The sequence below is a fragment of the Leucoraja erinacea genome, unplaced genomic scaffold (genome assembly GCF_028641065.1).
Source record: "Leucoraja erinacea ecotype New England unplaced genomic scaffold, Leri_hhj_1 Leri_64S, whole genome shotgun sequence".
NCBI lineage: Eukaryota > Metazoa > Chordata > Chondrichthyes > Rajiformes > Rajidae > Leucoraja > Leucoraja erinaceus.
The window spans coordinates 18,250-36,389 of record NW_026576564.1 but is presented as its reverse complement, the minus strand read 5'-3'; the positions used below and the strand labels follow the sequence as shown (position 1 = coordinate 36,389).

The 18,140-nt window shown below is 56.6% G+C and overlaps 1 protein-coding gene across 2 annotated transcripts; it reads right to left on the bottom strand.

Annotated features, from left to right (window-relative positions):
* Positions 1 to 3: 3 nt before the first annotated feature.
* Positions 4 to 16,512, bottom strand: nadk2 (NAD kinase 2, mitochondrial). 2 transcript variants are annotated; one of them, XM_055631091.1, is made up of 10 exons: positions 16,424 to 16,512; positions 12,582 to 12,663; positions 10,396 to 10,479; positions 9,744 to 9,877; positions 8,244 to 8,325; positions 5,189 to 5,332; positions 4,693 to 4,748; positions 3,513 to 3,566; positions 2,226 to 2,355; positions 4 to 421 (listed from the first exon to the last, which is right to left on the bottom strand). In XM_055631091.1, exons 2-10 carry the CDS (start codon positions 12,650 to 12,652, stop codon positions 283 to 285), a joined length of 894 nt encoding a protein of 297 aa, XP_055487066.1. In that variant the 5' UTR covers positions 12,653 to 12,663; positions 16,424 to 16,512; the 3' UTR covers positions 4 to 282. The 2 variants fall into 2 exon arrangements, with proteins under 2 accessions (XP_055487066.1, XP_055487067.1); XM_055631092.1 differs by having other exon boundaries at positions 5,189 to 5,284.
* Positions 16,513 to 18,140: the final 1,628 nt, after the last annotated feature.

Sequence of the window (18,140 nt, the reverse complement as noted above, 5' to 3'; positions counted from 1 at the left end):
CGGTTGATTGTAAAATGATGTTTTATTTAGCTCTACCCCTGATTATAAAGTTGCTGCACTCTGGCTCCCGCAGAGCAGAGCCCCAGACACTGGAGTCAGTGCTGTAGTCCAGTGTAAAGCTTCCTGAGCAAACACCGCTGGCCGGCTGGGCCGGGCTGGCTGAGTGATGCCAGCAGGGCCAGGGATGTGTGTGTCCCTGCGGTGGGTGTCAGGCAGCTGGGCTGGGTCGCTGGGTCGGGCCAGGCCGCGGCCAGCTCAGTGCATGGTGTGATGCGGCCACATTCACTCCTCCAGCAACACCGTGCACAGAGCATCGTCCTCGTCCACCGTCAGTGTGGCCACGGCCCCGTCATTGAACTCAAACGAGGTGCCGCCGTCTACCACCATGCAGGCGTCCCAGCACCGCGATCTCACCGCCAACCTGCAGAGAGAGGGGTCGTCACACCCGGGTACAGGACCCCTCACCACACACCCCCACCACCACACCCCCGCACCCCCTCACCACCACCCACACACCCGCACCCCCTCACCCCCACACCCACACACCCTCACCCACACCACCCCTCACCCCCACTACCACACCCTCACCTCCCCCACCCACACCCGCACCCTCTCACCCACACCCACACCCACCTCACACCACCACATGTCCACGGGGGGGGGGTCAGTGCGGGGGGGACGGGGTCAGTGCGGGGGGGGGTGGGGTCAGTGCGGGGGGGGGGTGGGGTCAGTGCGGGGGGACGGGTCAGTGCGGGGGGGTGGGGTCAGTGCGGGGGGGTGGGGTCAGTGGGGTCAGTGCGGGGGGGATGGGGTCAGTGCGGGGGGGGTGGGGGTCAGTGTGGGGGGGACGGGGTCAGTGCGGGGGGGAAGGGGTCAGTGCGGGGGGACGGGGGTCAGTGCGGGGGGGGTGGGGTCAGTGCGGGGGGGACGGGGTCAGTGCGGGGGGGACGGGGTCAGTGCGGGGGGGACGGGGTCAGTGCGGGGGGGGGCGGGGTCAGTGCGGGGGGGACGGGGTCAGTGCGGGGGGGACGGGGTCAGTGCGGGGGGGGGGCGGGGTCAGTGTGGGGGGACGGGGTCAGTGTGGGGGGGGACGGGGTCAGTGCGGGGGGGGTGGGGTCAGTGCGGGGGGGACGGGGTCAGTGTGGGGGGACGGGGTCAGTGCGGGGGGGGACGGGGTCAGTGCGGGGGGGGGGTGGGGTCAGTGCGGGGGGGGGACGGGTCAGTGCGGGGGGGGGCGGGGTCAGTGCGGGGGGGCGGGGTCAGTGCGGGGGGGGACGGGGTCAGTGCGGGGGGGGCGGGGGGTCAGTGCGGGGGGGTGGGGTCAGTGCGGGGGGGACGGAGTCAGTGCGGGGGGACGGGGTCAGTGCGGGGGGGGCGGGGTCAGTGCGGGGGGGGGACGGAGTCAGTGCGGGGGGGACGGGGTCAGTGCGGGGGGGGCGGGGTCAGTGCGGGGGGGTGGGGGGTCAGTGTGGGGGGGACGGGGTCAGTGCGGGGGGGGTGGGGTCAGTGCGGGGGGGACGGGGTCAGTGTGGGGGGGACGGGGGTCAGTGCGGGGGGGGACGGGGTCAGTGCGGGGGGGGGGTGGGGTCAGTGCGGGGGGGGGACGGGGTCAGTGCGGGGGGGGGGGGGTCATGCGGGGGGTGGGGTCAGTGTGGGGGGGACGGGGTCAGTGCGGGTGCGGGGGGGACGGGGTCAGTGCGGGGGGGGTGGGGTCAGTGCGGGGGGGGACGGGGTCAGTGCGGGGGGGTACGGGGTCAGTGCGGGGGGGGACGGGGTCAGTGCGGGGGGGGGGGGTGGGGTCAGTGTGGGGGGGACGGGGTCAGTGCGGGGGGGGGGGGGGACGGGGTCACGTGTAGGGGGGGGGGGGGGTCAGTGCGGGGGGGACGGGGTCAGTGCGGGGGGGACGGGGTCAGTGTAGGGGGGTGGGGTCAGTGCGGGGGGGGACGGGGTCAGTGCGGGGGGGGGACGGGGTCAGGTGCGGGGGGGACGGGTCAGTGTGGGGGGGACGGGGTCAGTGTAGGGGGGGTGGGGGGTCAGTGCGGGGGGGGTGGGGGGTCAGTGCGGGGGGGACGGGGTCAGTGCGGGGGGGGACGGGGTCAGTGCGGGGGGGACGGGGTCAGTGCGGGGGGGGACGGGGTCAGTGCGGGGGGGGACGGGGTCAGTGTGGGGGGGGACGGGGTCAGTGCGGGGGGGACGGGGTCAGTGGGGGGGGATGTGGTACCCACTTGGTGGTGAAGCCGCGGGTTGCAGGCTGCTGGGTGAAGACTCGGTTGACGATGGGCTCCCGGATGCTGAAGAAGATGCGCGGCTCCTCGGGGAGGAGAAAGATCAGCGACTCGTTGTAGTGTTGAGTGACTGTGGAGACAGCACGGGTTTACACATAGGGGGCAGGGGTCATGCATAGGGGGCAGAGGTCACGCACCGGTCACACGGATGATGTCATGCATTGGTCAGGCAGGGGGCGGGGTTCAGACACAGGTACCTCACAGACATGCCCACCCCTCCAGATTGTAGCCGAGCTTTGTGTCCAGGGAAGCTCGTGTGAACCCCCATCCCCACAGTGGGCAGAGCAGGCTGGAGCATGGGGGGGAGTACGGGGGGGGTGGGTGGGTGATGATAACGGCGGGCATGGATCATCCCCTCCTCTGCCGTGCGATCCACGAAGACTGGGTCCAGCAGTGGGGGTGCACGAGTGTGGGGGCATAGTGGGGCTGCGCGTGTGTGTGGGACATAGTGGGGCTGCGCGTGTGTGTGGGACATAGTGGGGCTGCGGGGGGTGTGTGGGGCATAGTGGGGGCTGGCGCGTGTGTGTGTGGGACATAGTGGGGCGCGCGTGTGTGTGGGACATAGTGGGGCTGCGGGGTGTGTGGGACATAGTGGGGCTGCGCGTGGTGTGTGGGGCTGCGCGTGTGTGTGGGGCATAGTGGGGCTGCGCGTGTGTGTGGGGCATAGTGCGGCTGCGCGTGTGTGTGGGACATAGTGGGGCTGCGCGTGTGTGGGACATAGTGGGGCTGCGCGGGTGTGTGGGACATAGTGGGGCTGCGCGTGTGTGTGTGTGGGACATAGTGGGGGCTGCGCGTGTGTGTGTGGGACATAGTGGGGCTGCGCGTGTGTGTGGGACATAGTGGGGCTGCGCGTGTGTGTGGGACATAGTGGGGCTGCGCGGGTGTGTGTGGGGCATTGTGGGGCTGCGCGGGGGTGTGTGGGGCATTGTGGGGGCTGCGCGGGTGTGTGGGGGCATAGTGGGCTGTGCGGGTGTGTGGGGGCTGTGCGGTGTGTGTGGGGCTGCGCGGGTGTGTGGGGCATAGTGGGGCTGCGCGGGTGTGTGGGGCTGTGCGGGGTGTGTGGGTCTGCGCGGGTGTGTGGGGCATAGTGGGGCTGAGCGCGGGTGTGTGGGACATTGTGGGGCTGCGCGGGTGTGTGGGACATAGTGGGGCTGCGCGGGTGTGTGGGACATAGGGGGAAGCTGGGGGCTGCGCGGGACAGATTGGGGCTGCGCGGGTGTGACTGACCTTGCTCCACGTAGGCTGGCTCTAGCGGCTGGGCTGCACGGCTCCCCCACTGAGCTGCGGGATGGATGGGAAGGAGGAATTAAGCACAGACTGCAATGGTGCTGAATTAGGCCATTCAGCCCATCAAGTCTACCGCCATTCAATCAAGGCTGATCTATCTCTCCCTCTCAACCTCATTCAATGTGATCATGGCTGATCATCCCCAATCAGTACCCCGTTCCTGCCCTCCCCATATCCTCTGAATCCGCTATTTTTAAGAGCCCTATCTAGCTCTCTTGAAAGCATCCAGAGAACCTGCCTCCACCGCCCTCTGAGGCAGAGAATTCCACAGACTCACCACTCTCTGTGAGAAAAAGTGTTTCCTTGTCTCTGTTCTAAATGGCTTACTCCTTATTCTTAAACTGTGGCCCCTGGTTCTGGACTCCCCCAACATCGGGAACATGTTTCCTGCCTCTAGAGTGTCAAAACCATAACAATCTAATATGTTTCAATGAGATTTCCTCTCATCCTTCTAAGCTCCAGAGTGTACAAGCCCAGCTGCTCCATTCTCTCAGCATATGACAGTCCCGCCATCCCGGGAATTAACCTTGTAAACCTACGCTGCACTCCCTCAATAACAAGAATGTCCTTCCTCAAATTCCTCAAAACTGCTCACATTATTCCAAATGCGGACTGACCATCGCCTTGTAGAGCCTCAGCAATACATGCATGTTTTTGTACACAAGCTCTCTGGGAATAAATGCCAGCTTTGTGTTTGTCTCCCTCTGTGTGCCTGCACATGATGTATAAACCACAACAGCACGGGGGGAGCAGGCAGTGAGGGCTTCCAGAGCTGTGAGATGGGGGAGTTGTGGACACAGCACAGTGACAAGAGAGACTGTAGATGTCAACAAGTGCTGGAGGCTCAGTGGGTCAGGCAGCATCTGTGGAGGGGACGGTGTTTCAGGTAGGGATCCGCTGAGATCTTCCAGCACATTGTGTTTTGTTCCAGATTCCACCATCTGCAGTTCCTTGTGTCTCCAGATCCCAGAGCAGGAAGGTTGCATTGAGCCCACACCTGGGGGGGGGGGGGGGGTGGTAACAGGCCTTGGGGTGGAGGTAGGCGCCACACCCGGGACAGGGGATGGGCTTCCTCTTCTCTATCACCCCCCCCCCCCCCATGTCCTGGCTCCACACTCACCGATCACCAACAGATCTTCCACCTCCTGACTGGCCAACTTGTTAATGTTGTATGACCTGCGGGAGAGAGTGTTTCACAGTGCGGTGGCGGCAACAGCCCCGACCCCTCACACCCCCACAACAGTGTTCCCCGACCCCTCACCCCCCCCCCCCCCCGCAACACTGTTCCCCAACCCCTCACCCCCCCGCAACACTGTTCCCCAACCCCTCACCCCCCCCCCCACTTCCCCCCCCCTCACCCCCCCCCGCAACACTGTTCCCCGACCCCTCACACCCCCTCCACAACACTGTTCCCCCGACCCCCCCCCTCCGCAACACTGTTCCCCGACCCCTCAACCCCCCCCACTTCCCCCACCCCTCACACCCCCCGCAACACTGTTCCCCGACCCCTCACACCGCCCCCCGCAACACTGTTCCCCTGCACCCCCTACACACATGGTTCCCCCCACCCCATAGTCCCTCCACAACCTCTCCCCCCGTCCCCGTCCCCCCCTCACCAAGCCTTGGAGCCAGTGCCGGTGCAGACGTTGAGGCCGGAGTTCTTGTGCTTCTCCCAGGGGCCGCCGTTGATGGAGATCTCATAGTAGGAGGGCCTGGGGAGTGAGAAGGCAGGGCTGGGTGCGTGGGGATTGGGGCACGGCCTGTCGGCACACATACAGCCACATCAGGGTCAGGAGTCGGTGGGCCCACCCTAGTGCTGCCTACAGCCCACTCACTCGCTCACCCCCAGGAGTGGCCGGGCTGGTAGGCGGTGAGTTTGTGGACAGTGAGCTGGATGGAGGGTGATGATCACGGCAATGCAGGAGGATAGTCATAGGCTGGGCAGCAGTGGAAAGCAGGGGGTTGAGGACAGGGTGGTGGCTATATGGAACGAGCTGCCAGAGGACCTAGTTGAGGCTGGGACTATCACAACATGTAAAAGACACTTGGGACAGGTACATGGATTGGACATGTTTGGGGGGATATGGACCAAGCGCAGGCAGGTGGGACTAGACTGATTGGAGAAAGGCTAACTTTGATGCGATGTGAGATGATTTAAAAGGAGTGAACTGGGACATTTTGTTTTATGGGAAAGATGTAGAAGAGAAATGGGGGACATTTAAAGGGGAAATTTTAAGAGAACAGAATCTTTATGTTCCTGTTCGGTTGAAAGGAAACAGTAAAAATTGGAAAGAGCCCTGGTTTTCAAGGGAAATTGGACATCTTGTTCGGAAAAAGAGGGAGATTTACAATAATTATAGGCAGCATGAAGTAAATGAGGTGCTTGAGGAGTATAAGGAATGTAAAAAGAATCTTAAGAAAGAAATTAGAAAAGCTAAAAGAAGATATGAGGTTGCTTTGGCAAGTAAGGTGAAAGTCAATCCAAAGGGTTTCTACAGCTATATTAATAGCAAAAGGATAAGGAGGGATAAAATTGGTCCATTGGAGAGACAGAGTGGACAGCTATCTGCAGAGCCAAAAGAGATGGGGGAGATATTGAACAATTTTTTTTCTTCGGTATTCACCAAGGAGAAGGATATTGAATTATGTGAGGTAAGGGAAACTAGTAGAGTAGCTATGGATACTATGAGGTTCAAAGTAAAAGAAGTACTGACACTTTTGAAAAATATAAAAGTGGATAAGTCTCCAGGTCCTGACAGGATATTCCCTAGGACATTGAGGGAAGTTAGTGTAGAAATAGCCGGGGCTATGACAGAAATATTTCAAATGTCATTAGAAACGGGAATAGTCCCCGAGGATTGGCGTACTGCGCATGTTGTTCCATTGTTTAAAAAGGGTTCTAAGAGTAAACCTAGCAATTATAGACCTGTTAGTTTGACTTCAGTGGTGGGCAAATTAATGGAAAAGATACTTAGAGACAATATATATAAGCATCTAGATAAACAGGGTCTGATTAGGAACAGTCAACATGGATTTGTGCCTGGAAGGTCATGTTTGACTAATCTTCTTGAATTTTTTGAAGAGGTTACTAGGGAAATTGACGAGGGTAAAGCAGTGGATGTTGTCTATATGGACTTTAGTAAGGCCTTTGACAAGGTTTCTCATGGAAGGTTGGTTAAGAAGGTTCAACTGTTGGGTATAAATGCAGGAATAGCAAGATGGATTCAACAGTGGCTGAATGGGAGAAGCCACAGAGGGTAATGGTGGATGGCTGTTTATCGGGTTGGAGGCAGGTGACTAGTGGGGTGCCTCAGGGATCTGTGTTGGGTCCTTTGTTGTTTGTCATGTACATCAATGATCTGGATGAAGGTGTGGTAAATTGGATTAGTAAGTGTGCAGATGATACCAAGATAGGGGGTGTTGTGGATAATGAAGAGGATTTCCAAAGTCTACAGAGTGATTTAGGCCATTTGGAAAAATGGGCTGAAAGATGGCAGATGGAGTTTAATGCTGATAAATGTGAGGTGCTACACCTTGGCAGGACAAATCAAAATAGGACGTACATGGTAAATGGTAGGGAATTGAAGAATACAGTTGAACAGAGGGATCTGGGTATAACCGTGCATAGTTCCTTGAAGGTGGAATCTCATATAGATAGGGTGGTAAAGAAAGCTTTTGGTATGCTAGCCTTTATAAATCAGAGCATTGAGTATAGAAGCTGGGATGTAATGTTAAAATTGTACAAGGCATTGGTGAGGCCAAATCTGGAGTATGGTGTACAATTTTGGTTGCCAAATTATAGGAAGGATGTCAACAAAATAGAGAGAGTACAGAGGAGATTTACTAGAATGTTGCCTGGGTTTCAGCAACTAAGTTACAGAGAAAGGTTGAACAAGTTAGGGCTTTATTCTTTGGAGCGCAGAAGGTTAAGGGGGACCTGATAGAGGTCTTTAAAATGATGAGAAGGATACACAGAGTTGATGTGGACAAGCTTTTCCCTTTGAGAATAGGGAAGATTCAAACAAGAGGACATGACTTCAGAATTAAGGGACAGAAGTTTAGGGGTAATATGAGGGGGACTTCTTTACGCAGAGAGAGTGGTGGCGGTGTGGAATGAGCTCCCAGTGGAAGTGGTGGAGGCAGGTTCATTGGTATCATTTAAAAATAAATTGGATAGGCATATGGATGAGAAGGGAATGGAGGGTTATGGTACGAGTGCAGGCAGGTGGGACTAAGGGGAAAAAAATGTGTTCGGCATGGACTTGTAGGGCTGAGATGGCCTGTTTCCGTGCTGTAATTGTTATATGGTTATATAGTAGGTGGGACATTGGTGGCCGGTGTGGGCAAGTTGGGCTGAGGGCCTGTGTCCACACTGTGTGATTCTGTGACTTGACAGACTTACTGAGGGCTACTGACCGGGGGTGGAGCAGACTGTGGGGAAACCCGGGCTGGGAGAGAGGGGGCTCTGTGCAGTTATTCCCACGGTGGAGGCGGATGGGGTGAGTGCGGCACGGTGGGTGGTTGAGGGGGGTGCAGGGGTGGGGGGTGGGAGGGGCACGGTGGGTGGGTGGTGGTTGAGGGGGGTGCAGGGGTGGGAGGGGCACGGTGGGTGGGTAGGGGGTGGTGCGGCACGGTAGGAGGGCGGTGGGGGGTGGGGTGGGGTGGACTCACCGCGAGGACAGCGACTCTCCCACAAACACCTCGTTGAGAGCCCGCACGGGCAGCAGCTCCGGCCCGGCCTTGTCACCGTCCACTGTCGGGGAGAGAGAAGTGAGAGCAGCAACAACTACCCCACCCACGGTGGCACACGGTAGACGGGGGATGGGGGCAGGAAGGGGGGAAGGAGAGTGTGTCCGAGGAGAGGGGGCTGAGGTGGGGGAGGGGAGAATGGGTAGCAAAGACAGACGGGAGTGATGGGGGGGGTGGGAAGAAGTTGGTGTCCGACGGGGGAGCAATGGTTGGAGAAAGAGGATGGGGGCCGTAGGAAGCATTTTTTCAGGATGCATCACAGGACGCTTGGTTGGGAACAGCTCATACAAGACCGCAAGAAATTGTAGCAAATTGTGAATGCAGCCCAGCCCCGACCAACACACAAACTTTCACAACCATCTTCACTATCTGCAAAACCACCCACTAGTGTATCATCAGCAAACTTGATAATCTTGCCCTGTATGTTCTCATCCAAATCATTGATGTAGATGACAAACAGTAACGGGCCCAGCACCCAACCCTGAGGCACACCACTAGTCACTGGCCTCCATTCTGAGAAGCAACCTTCCACCATCACCCTCTGCTTCCTTCCATGGAGTCAATGTTCCATCCATTCAGCTATCTCTCCTTGGATCCCATGCGATCTAACCTGCCAGAGCAGCCTACAATGCGGAACCTTGTCGAACACCTTACTGTAGCCCATGTACACAGCATCTACAGTTCAGCCTTTATCAACCGTTTTGGTTATGTCTTCAAAACAATCAATCAGATTTGTGTGACACGTACAAAAAACCATGCTGACTATCCCTAATCAGCCCTTGCCCATCCAAATATAAACTCTCAGAATACTCTCCAGCAACTTTCCCACCAGATGTTAACCTCACCGGCCTGTAGTTCCCAGCATTCTCCCTGCAGCCCTTCGTGAAAAGAAGCACAACATTTTCCACCCTCCAATCCTCTGACACCTCCTCATAAATTTCAACCAGGGCTCCAGCAATTTCCTTTCTAGTCCTTGGTTATATCAGATCAGGCCCTGGTGATTTGTCTACCTTCAAACACGACAATACCTTCAGTACTTCCTCAACGATAACACTGACTGCTCTCATGACACTTCCAGTGACTGCTCCAATTTCCTCGGTAAATACAAAGGAGAAATACTCATTGAGGACCTTGCCCATCTCCTGTGGCTCCACACAGAGGTGACCACTTTGATTCATGAGAGGTCCCACTCTTACTCGAGTTACCCTTTTCCCCTAATGTATTTATAAAATCTATACCAGGTCACCCCTCCCCAGGTCGATCTATATCAATGGATCGATTGTGAACGTATGGTCTTTCCGCTGACTGGATATTACACAACAAAAGCTTTTCACTGCACCTCAGTTCGTGGCACCTAAGTAAACTGAACCGAACTGGGGGGGGGTCTGGTGTTTCCCCCACCCCCCGACCACACTGACCTACCGGCTGCGGGGGTGGTGCTGCGATGTGCGCTGCAGTGCTGCTCCAGGCTCAGCTGCTGCTCGTGCAGGTCGACGGGCCGGGGGTTGAAGCCCATCCCTGCCAGATGCACCCGGATCCTGTGTCGCCACTGCCACCTGCGGGGAGAACACAGGCGTGAGCGGGGGAGGGGGGGGGGAGGCTGCACCCATCCCCAGGTCAGTTCTGTCTACCCCAGGGCACAGGATATTGTAGAAACCAGGAACTGCAGATGCTGACAGAGTGCTGGAGTAACTCAGCGGGTCAGAGTTTGCATTGGAGTGTGGGAGTTTAAGGGGAGATATAAAATGATGAGAGGCATAGATAGGGTAGACAGTCAGAACATTTTACCCCAGCATGGAAATATCAAATACTAGAGGACATATGTTAAAGGTGAGAGGAGGGGCAAAGTTTAAAGGAGATGCAGGGGGCAAGTTTTTTACACAGGGGTCAGTGCTGCCAGGGGTGGTGGTGGAGGCAGGTATGATAGTGGTGTTTATGGGGCAGGTGTTTTCAAAGGATGGGAATGTTGACTGCTGGACAGTACAGGTTGGAGCTGAGAGTGGGTTGGTGAGGCATCTTTCCTGTTCTGTGATGGGTGGCATGGAGCTGGGGGTAGGGGGGTGAGGGTGCTGACCTGAACTCTCCCTGCCGCAGCTTCTTGAGGGCATCAGAGAAACAGTAGGTGTACCTGAGGGGGATACACAGATGTCCCAGCGACCTGCAGAGGAACCAGAGTTCAGCTCAGTTCACTTCAGTTTATTGTCACGTGTACAGTCAACATTTTGTTGAGTACGAACCCAGTCAGCGGAAAGACAATACATGATTACAATCGAGCCATTCACATGATAAGGGAATATCGTTTAGTGCAAGGTAAAGCCCGTAAAATCCGAGGGTCACCAATGAGGTACATAATACTTCAGCACTGCTCTCTAGTTGTGGTAGAATTATTCAGTTGCCTGATAACAGCTGAGAAGAAACTGTCCCTGAATCTGGAGATGTGTGTTTTTACACTTCCATACTGTTTGCCGGATGGGAGAGGAGAAGAGGGAGTGGCCAGGGTGGGACTGGTCCTTGATGATGCTGCTGGCCTTGCCGAGGCAGCGTGAGGTGTAGATGGAGTCAATGGAAGGGAGGTTGGTTTGTGTGATGGTCTGGGCTGCGTCCACAATTCTCTGCAATTTCTAGGATGGAGCCGTTCCCAAACCGTGCTGTGATGCATCCTGATAAAATGCTTTCTGTGGTGCATCTGTAGAAGTTGGTGAGAGTTGTTGGGGACTTGCCAATCTTCCTCAGCCTTCTAATGAAGTAGAGGCGTTGGTGTGCTTTCTTGGTCGTTGCTTCAATATGGGTGGTCCAGGAGAGCTTGTTGGGGATATTGACTCCGAGCAACTTGAAGTTTCAACTATCTCTACTTTGGCACCATCAATGCAACCTGGGGCATGTGAACCGCTTCACTTCCTGAAGCCCATCACTATCTCCTTTGTCTTGCAGACATTGAGAGGAAGGTTGTTGTCTCAACAGCAGGACACCAGGTTCTCCATCTCCTCCCTGTAGTCTGTGTCAGAATTATTTGATATACGGCCCACAATGGTGGTGCCATCTGCCAATTTGTAGATTGAATTATTTTTGTACATGACTGCACAGTCGTGGATGTACATGGAGTAAAGGAGGGGGCTGAGAACTTATCAGCACCAGTGTTGAGGATAATTTGTCCCCTATCCTCACTGTTGGTCAGGAAGTCGAGCGAGGATCCAGTTGCAGAGATGAGCGCTGACACCAAGTCGCGCTAGTTTGGTGATGAGCTTGGATGGTATAGTGATGTTAAAGGCAGAAACGTAGGAACATAGAAAATAGGTGCAGGAGGAGGCCATTCAGCCCTTCGTGCCAGCACCGCCATTCATTGTGATCATGGCTGATCGTCCCCAATCAATAACCCGTGCCTGCCTTCTCCCCATATCCCTTGACTCCACTAGCCCCTAGAGCTCTATCTAACTCTCTCTTAAATCCATCCAGTGATTTGGCCTCCACTGCCCTCTGTGGCAGGGAATTCCGCAAATTCACAACTCTATGGGTGAAAACGTTTTTTCTCACCTCAGTCTTAAATGTCCTCCCCTTTATTCTAAGCCCCTGGTTTTGGACTCGCCCACCATTGGGAAAAATGTTCCTGCATCTAGCTTGCCCAGTCCTTTTATAATTATATATGTTTCTATAAGAACCCCCTCATCCTTCTAAACGGCAGTGAATACAAGCCCAGTCTTTTCAATTTTTCCTCATATGACAGTCCCGCCATCCCAGGGATCAATCTCGTGAACCTACGCTGCACTGCCTCAATCACAAGGATGTCCTTCCTCAAATTAGGAGACCAAAACTGTACACAATACTCCAGATGTGGTCTCACCAGAGCCCTATACAACTGCAGAGCTGTAGTCTATGAACGGGAGTGTGACGTAGGTATCTCTCTTGTCCAAGTGTTCTGGAGGCAGTGGGCAAGGCATGCAGGCAGCACCAGCAAACACACAAACACCCACCTGGACCTTCACCCCCACCCGGGCCATTCAGTGAATGGGAGACTGGGGGAGAGAGTGCTGTGCAGATGCATTGAGAGATGGGCCAGGAGGCATGTGTTGTGAGGGAACGTTGGGCGAGTATTCCTGTGGAGGTCAGACGTGTGAGATGGGACTGGACTGCATCACATTGAGGATCATGTTGCCTGGACTGGAGGGGCTGAGATGTGGGGAGAGGTTGGGCAGGCTGGACCTGCGGGGGGGAAGGGGCGCTACAGGAGGGGGAGTTAGGGGGCTGTGCCCGCAACAGCCTTACCTCTCGGGGTCTGTGTTCACTCCGATGACGGGCTTGTGGCGCCCAAACACCTTGCTGGCCGTCAGCAGCATCGTCCCGTCACCTGCAGGGGGCAGCAGTGGTCAGTGACGGAGCAGGCGGGAGGAGCCAGCACGGACCAGGGGGGAGAGAGCCCCTACTCCATATTTCCTTCACCCCCCCCCCCCACCCCTCCCCTCCTCCCCCACTCCCTCCCTCTCTCTCCCTCCCTCCCTCCCTCTCTCCCCCCCACCCTCCCTCCTCCTCCGCCCTCTCCCTCCCCCCTCGTGCCCGGCAGGGACCAGCCAAGAGGTCAGGAGTTTAAGAAGGAACTGCAGATGCTGGAAAAATCGAAGGTAGACAAAGATTGGTTGGTGGGGGCGCTGCAAGCCGGGGGCCTGTCAGCAGCGTGTTGTTTTTTTTCAACTTTTTAAATTTTTTTTAGTATGTTTTAAAGTGTGTTTTTAATGTTTCTTTGTGTGTCTTGTGTGGGGGGGGTGAGGGGGAAACCGCTTTGGTCGCCTCCTCCACGGAGAGGCGACTTTTTCCATGTCGCCTCCCCCGTGGCCTAACAGCGAGGATCGGGCGGCCTTTCCCGGAGACGCGCCCGGGGCTTCAGCGGCGGGTGCAGCGTGGACTCTCGCCGTGGAGCGGGCGGAGGGAAGTGCTCCGTTTCGCTGGCCGGCAGCCCATCGTGGGGGAAGAAGAAGCTCCGAATGCCGGCCCGCGGCCAACTTCTACCGCGGACCCGGCATGGACTCACCATCACCCCTGGAGGGGAGCTTCAACCGCCGGCCCTGCAGACTGCGGTGCTTCTGGCTGCGGCGGGGCAGGGACTTTAAATCTTCGACCGCCGGCCTGCGGCCTACACCAGCCTGAAGCCACGGTCTCCAGTGGGGAAGAGCCGACTCTGGACTTACCTGGACTTTTACCTGTCTGTACATCTGGACGCCCGCAGCAGCGACGGCTGTGGAGGGTTGAGGTCCCGACCACGGGGGGAAATGGAGGAGGACTGGACAAATTGTGTGCCTTCCACCACAGTGATGAATGCTGTGGTGGATGTTTATGTTACAGTTTTATTGTGTATTGTGTGTTCTTTATCATTGTACCGCTGCTGGCAAATTCATTTCACTTGCACTTTATGCGCAATGTGACGAATAAAACCGTATTGTATTGTAAATGCTGGAGAAACTCAGTGGGTGAGGCAGCATCTATGGAGGTCAGTGACGGAGCATGGTGGGGGAGAGAGCATGGACCAGAGGGGAGAGAGTCCCCACTCCCTTCCTCTGCCACTCACTCCCTCCCTCCTTCCTTCCTCCCCCCTCCCCCCCCTCCCTCCCTCCCTCTCTCCCTCCCTCCTTCCTCCCCGCCCCTCGTGCCCTGCAAGGCCCAGCCAAGAGGACAACAGTGGTGAGTGACGGAGCACACACAGGAGGTCACCTACCCTGTGCATAGACACTAAATGCTGCAGTAACTCAGCAGGTCAGGGAAAAGGAACAGGTGACGTGAGGTCCATCCTCAGACTCGAGCCAAAATGACACCCATTCCTTCTCTCCAGAGATGCTGCCTGTGACTTACTCTAGCATTTTGTGTCTATCTTTGGTGTAAGCCAGCACCTGCAGTTCTTTCCTATGCATCACACAGGACGGACTTGGGGGGGGGGGGGGGGGGGGTGCAGAGCCTCCCTCCTTCATCCCCACGCACCCTGCACGTACTGGACAGCAGAGAGCTCCCCTCCCTCCCTGCCTCTCCACACACCCCTCTCCTCTCCTCCCTCCCTCCATCTCCCTCTCCCTCCCTCTCTCTCTCCCTCCCTCCCTCTCTCTCTCTCTCTCTCTCCCTCTCCCTCCCTCTCTCTCTCTCTGTCACTCTCTGTCTCCCTCTCCTCCCTCCCTCCCTCCCTTTCTCTCTCTCACATCACCCTTTCTCTCTCCCTCCCTCCCTGCACTTTGTGTCTGACCCTTTTTTTAAATTATACAAATACTTCCGTTCAAAAAATAAAAATAAACATCCAGAGTATGAACACAATCAAAGACTGCCGATGTTGAAATGTAACAAATGCCAACTTTATCAACAAATGCGTGTGTGTGTGTGATGGGGGGGGGGGGGGCAGTGTGGGGTATTTACAGTGTGTGTGATGGGGGGGGGGCAGTGTGGGGTGTTTACAGTGTGTGTGTGGGGGGGGCAGTGTGTGGGGTGTTTACAGTGTGTGTGGGGGGGGGCAGTGTGGGGTATTTACAGTGTGTGTGTGGGGGCAGTGTGTGGGGTGTTTTACAGTGTGTGTGGGGGGGGGTGGGGCAGTGTGGGTGTTTACAGTGTGTGTGGGGGGGGGGGCAGTGTGGGGTGTTTTTACAGTGTGTGTGTGGGGGGGGGGGGCAGTGTGTGGGTGTTTACAGTGTGTGTGGGGGGGGGCAGTGTGGGGTGTTTACAGTGTGTGGGGGGGGGGGCAGTGTGGGGTGTTTTACAGTGTGTGGGGGGGGGCAGTGTGGGGTGTTTACAGTATGTGTGTGTGACGGGGGGGGCAGTGTGTGGGGTATTTACAGTGTGTGGGGGGGGGGGGGGCAGTGTGGGGTGTTTACAGTATGTGTGTGTGTGACGGGGGGGGGCAGTGTGGGGGGTGTTTACAGTGTGTGTGGTGGGGGGGGCAGTGTGTGGGGGTATTTACAGTGTGTGTGTGTGGGGGGGCAGTGTGGGGTGTTTTACAGTGTGTGTGTGGGGGGGGGGGGCAGTGTGTGGGGGGTGTTTTACAGTGTGTGTGGGGGGGGGGCAGTGTGGGGTGTTTTACAGTGTGTGTGTGACGGGGGGGCAGTGTGTGGGGTGTTTACAGTAGTGTGGGGGGGGGGCCAGTGTGGTGGTATTTACAGGTGTGGGGGTATTTACAGTGTGTGGGGGGGGGGCAGTGTGGGGTATTTACAGTGTGTGTGTGGGGGGGGGGCAGTGTGGGGTATTTTTACAGTGTGTGTGTTGGGGGGGGGGCAGTGTGTGGGGTGTTTACAGTGTGTGTGGGGGGGGGGCAGTGTGTGGGGTATTTACAGTGTGTGATGGGGGGGGGCAGTGTGGGGTATTTACAGTGTGTGTGTGTGACGGGGGGGCAGTGTGGGGTATTTTACAGTGTGTGTGTGGGGGGGGGGGGGCAGTGTGGGGTTTTTTACAGTGTGTGACGGGGGGGGCAGTGTGTGGGGTGTTTACAGTGTGTGTGATGGGGGGGGGGGGGCAGTGTGGGGGGTTTACAGTGTGTGTGTGGGGGGGGGCAGTGTGGGGTGTTTACAGTGTGTGTGATGGGGGGGGGGGGCAGTGTGGGGTGTTTACACTGTGTGTGACGGGGGGGGCAGTGTGGGGTGTTTTTTTACAGTGTGTGGGGGGGGGGCAGTGTGGGGGTGTTTTTACACTGTGTGTGACGGGGGGGGCAGTGTGGGGTGTTTACAGTGTGTGGGGGGGGGGGGCAGTGTGGGGTATTTACAGTGTGTGTGTGGGGGGCAGTGTGGGGTGTTTACAGTGTGTGGGGGGGGGGCAGTGTGGGGTGTTACAGTGTGTGGGGGGGGGGGGCAGTGTGGGGGTATTTACAGTGTGTGTGTGGGGGGGCAGTGTGGGGTGTTTACAGTGTGTGGGATGGGGGAGGGGCAGTGTGGGGTTTTACAGTGTGTGTGGGGGGGGGGCAGTGTGTGGGGGTGTTTTTACAGTGTGTGGGGGGGGGGGGCAATGTGGGGTATTTACAGTGTGTGCCCTGCACTGCCCACTACTGGATGGGCAGGGAAGGGCGTGTCAGTGCGGGCACAATGACAGTGACAGTGTGTTGCACAGACTGTGCCAGACCAGACCAGACCCAGACTGGGAGCTGCCGTTACCTCCAGCAGACACGATGGCGTCTGCCCATCGCACCGTCTCCTCACTGTAGTCTCCCCGCTTCACCAGCCGGGCCTCGATGCCTTCCTTCCTGGGGGGGGGAGAGCAGACAGACTGAGTCCAGGGTGCGGTGTGACGGAGACACAGGAGGCTGCAGCTGCAGAACACACGAGGACAGGCCAGACCAGACCAGACCCATAACATCACCCGTCTATTTCTGAGGCACAGACGCTGTCTGACCCCCTCAGTCCCTCCACCACTCTGCCTTCTACAGTGTACTTGCCTGTTGCACGCTGCTTGCCAGCAGGAGACAGTCACAGCTTGGAAACAGGCCCTTCAGCCCCACTAGAGTCTGAGACAGCACGGAAACAGCCCCTTCAGCCCCACTAGAGTCTGAGTTACAGCACGGAAACAGGCTCTTTGGCCCCACTAGAGTCTGAGTTACAGCACGGAAACAGGCCCTTCAGCCCCACTAGAGTCTGAGTTAAGCACGGAAACAGCCCCTTCAGCCCCACTAGAGTCTGAGTTACAGCACGGAAACAGCCCCTTCAGCCCCACTAGAGTGAGTTACAGCACGGAAACAGGCCCTTCAGCCCCACTAGAGTCTGAGTTTACAGCACGGAAACAGCCCCTTCAGCCCCACTAGAGTGAGTTACAGCACGGAAACAGCCCCTTCAGCCCCACTAGAGTCTGAGTTACAGCACGGAAACAGGCCCTTCAGCCCCACTAGAGTCTGAGTTACAGCACGGAAACAGCCCCTTCAGCCCCACTAGCGTCTGAGTCGTGCAGCACGGAAACAGGCCCTTCAGCCCCACTGGCCCATGCCACCCAAAATGCCCCGTTTACACGAGTCTTATTTGCTGTGTTTAAAACTAACCTATTCATGTACCTGTCCAGGTGCTTTTGTACCGTTGTACCCACCTCTACAGCTTCCTCTCGCCGCTCGTTCCATTTATCCACCACACTGTGTGGAAAAGTTGCCCCTCAGTTTCCAAATAAATCTTTCCTCTTTCACCCTGTAGTTTAGTTTAGAGACACAGCGCTGAAACAGGCCCTTTGGCCCACTTAGTCACCACTGACCAGCGATCCACACACAGTCTACACTATCCTCCACACACAGTCTACACTATCCTACACACACAAGGGACAATTTACATTTATACCAAGTCAATTAACCTGCATGTCTTTGGAGTGTGGGAGGAAACCAAACATCACAGAGAAAACCCACGCAGGTCACGGGTAGAAGGTACAAACTCCGTACAGACGGCACCCGTAGTCGGGTCGGAACCCGGATCTCTGGTGCTGTGAGGCAGCCCCTCTACTGCTGCGCTACCATGCCTTAATTGTCTTGATTGCCCAGCCCTGGGAAAAAGACTGTGACATCTCCATCTCACATCATCTGTGCCCCTCAGTTTCATAACCCTGTGTAAGGTGGCCCTTCAGCCTCCTCAGCTTCAGTTAACAGCCACAGCCTGTTCAGCCTCATGTTACAGATGTCCTTTCCGGGCTGGAACGTAACAACATTTTTGCAAACATTTCTAAAAACTTGTTTTCGTTTTTTAATTATGAGGCATGCGTAGATTGATGATCAAAAATATGAATATGACCCATTTTAAAATAAGGCTGTAACGTAAGAACATGTGGAAAAAGCGAAGGGGTCCGAATACTTTCTGAATGTACTGTAGGTAGCTAGCTAGACTGAGCTACATACTGGATCAC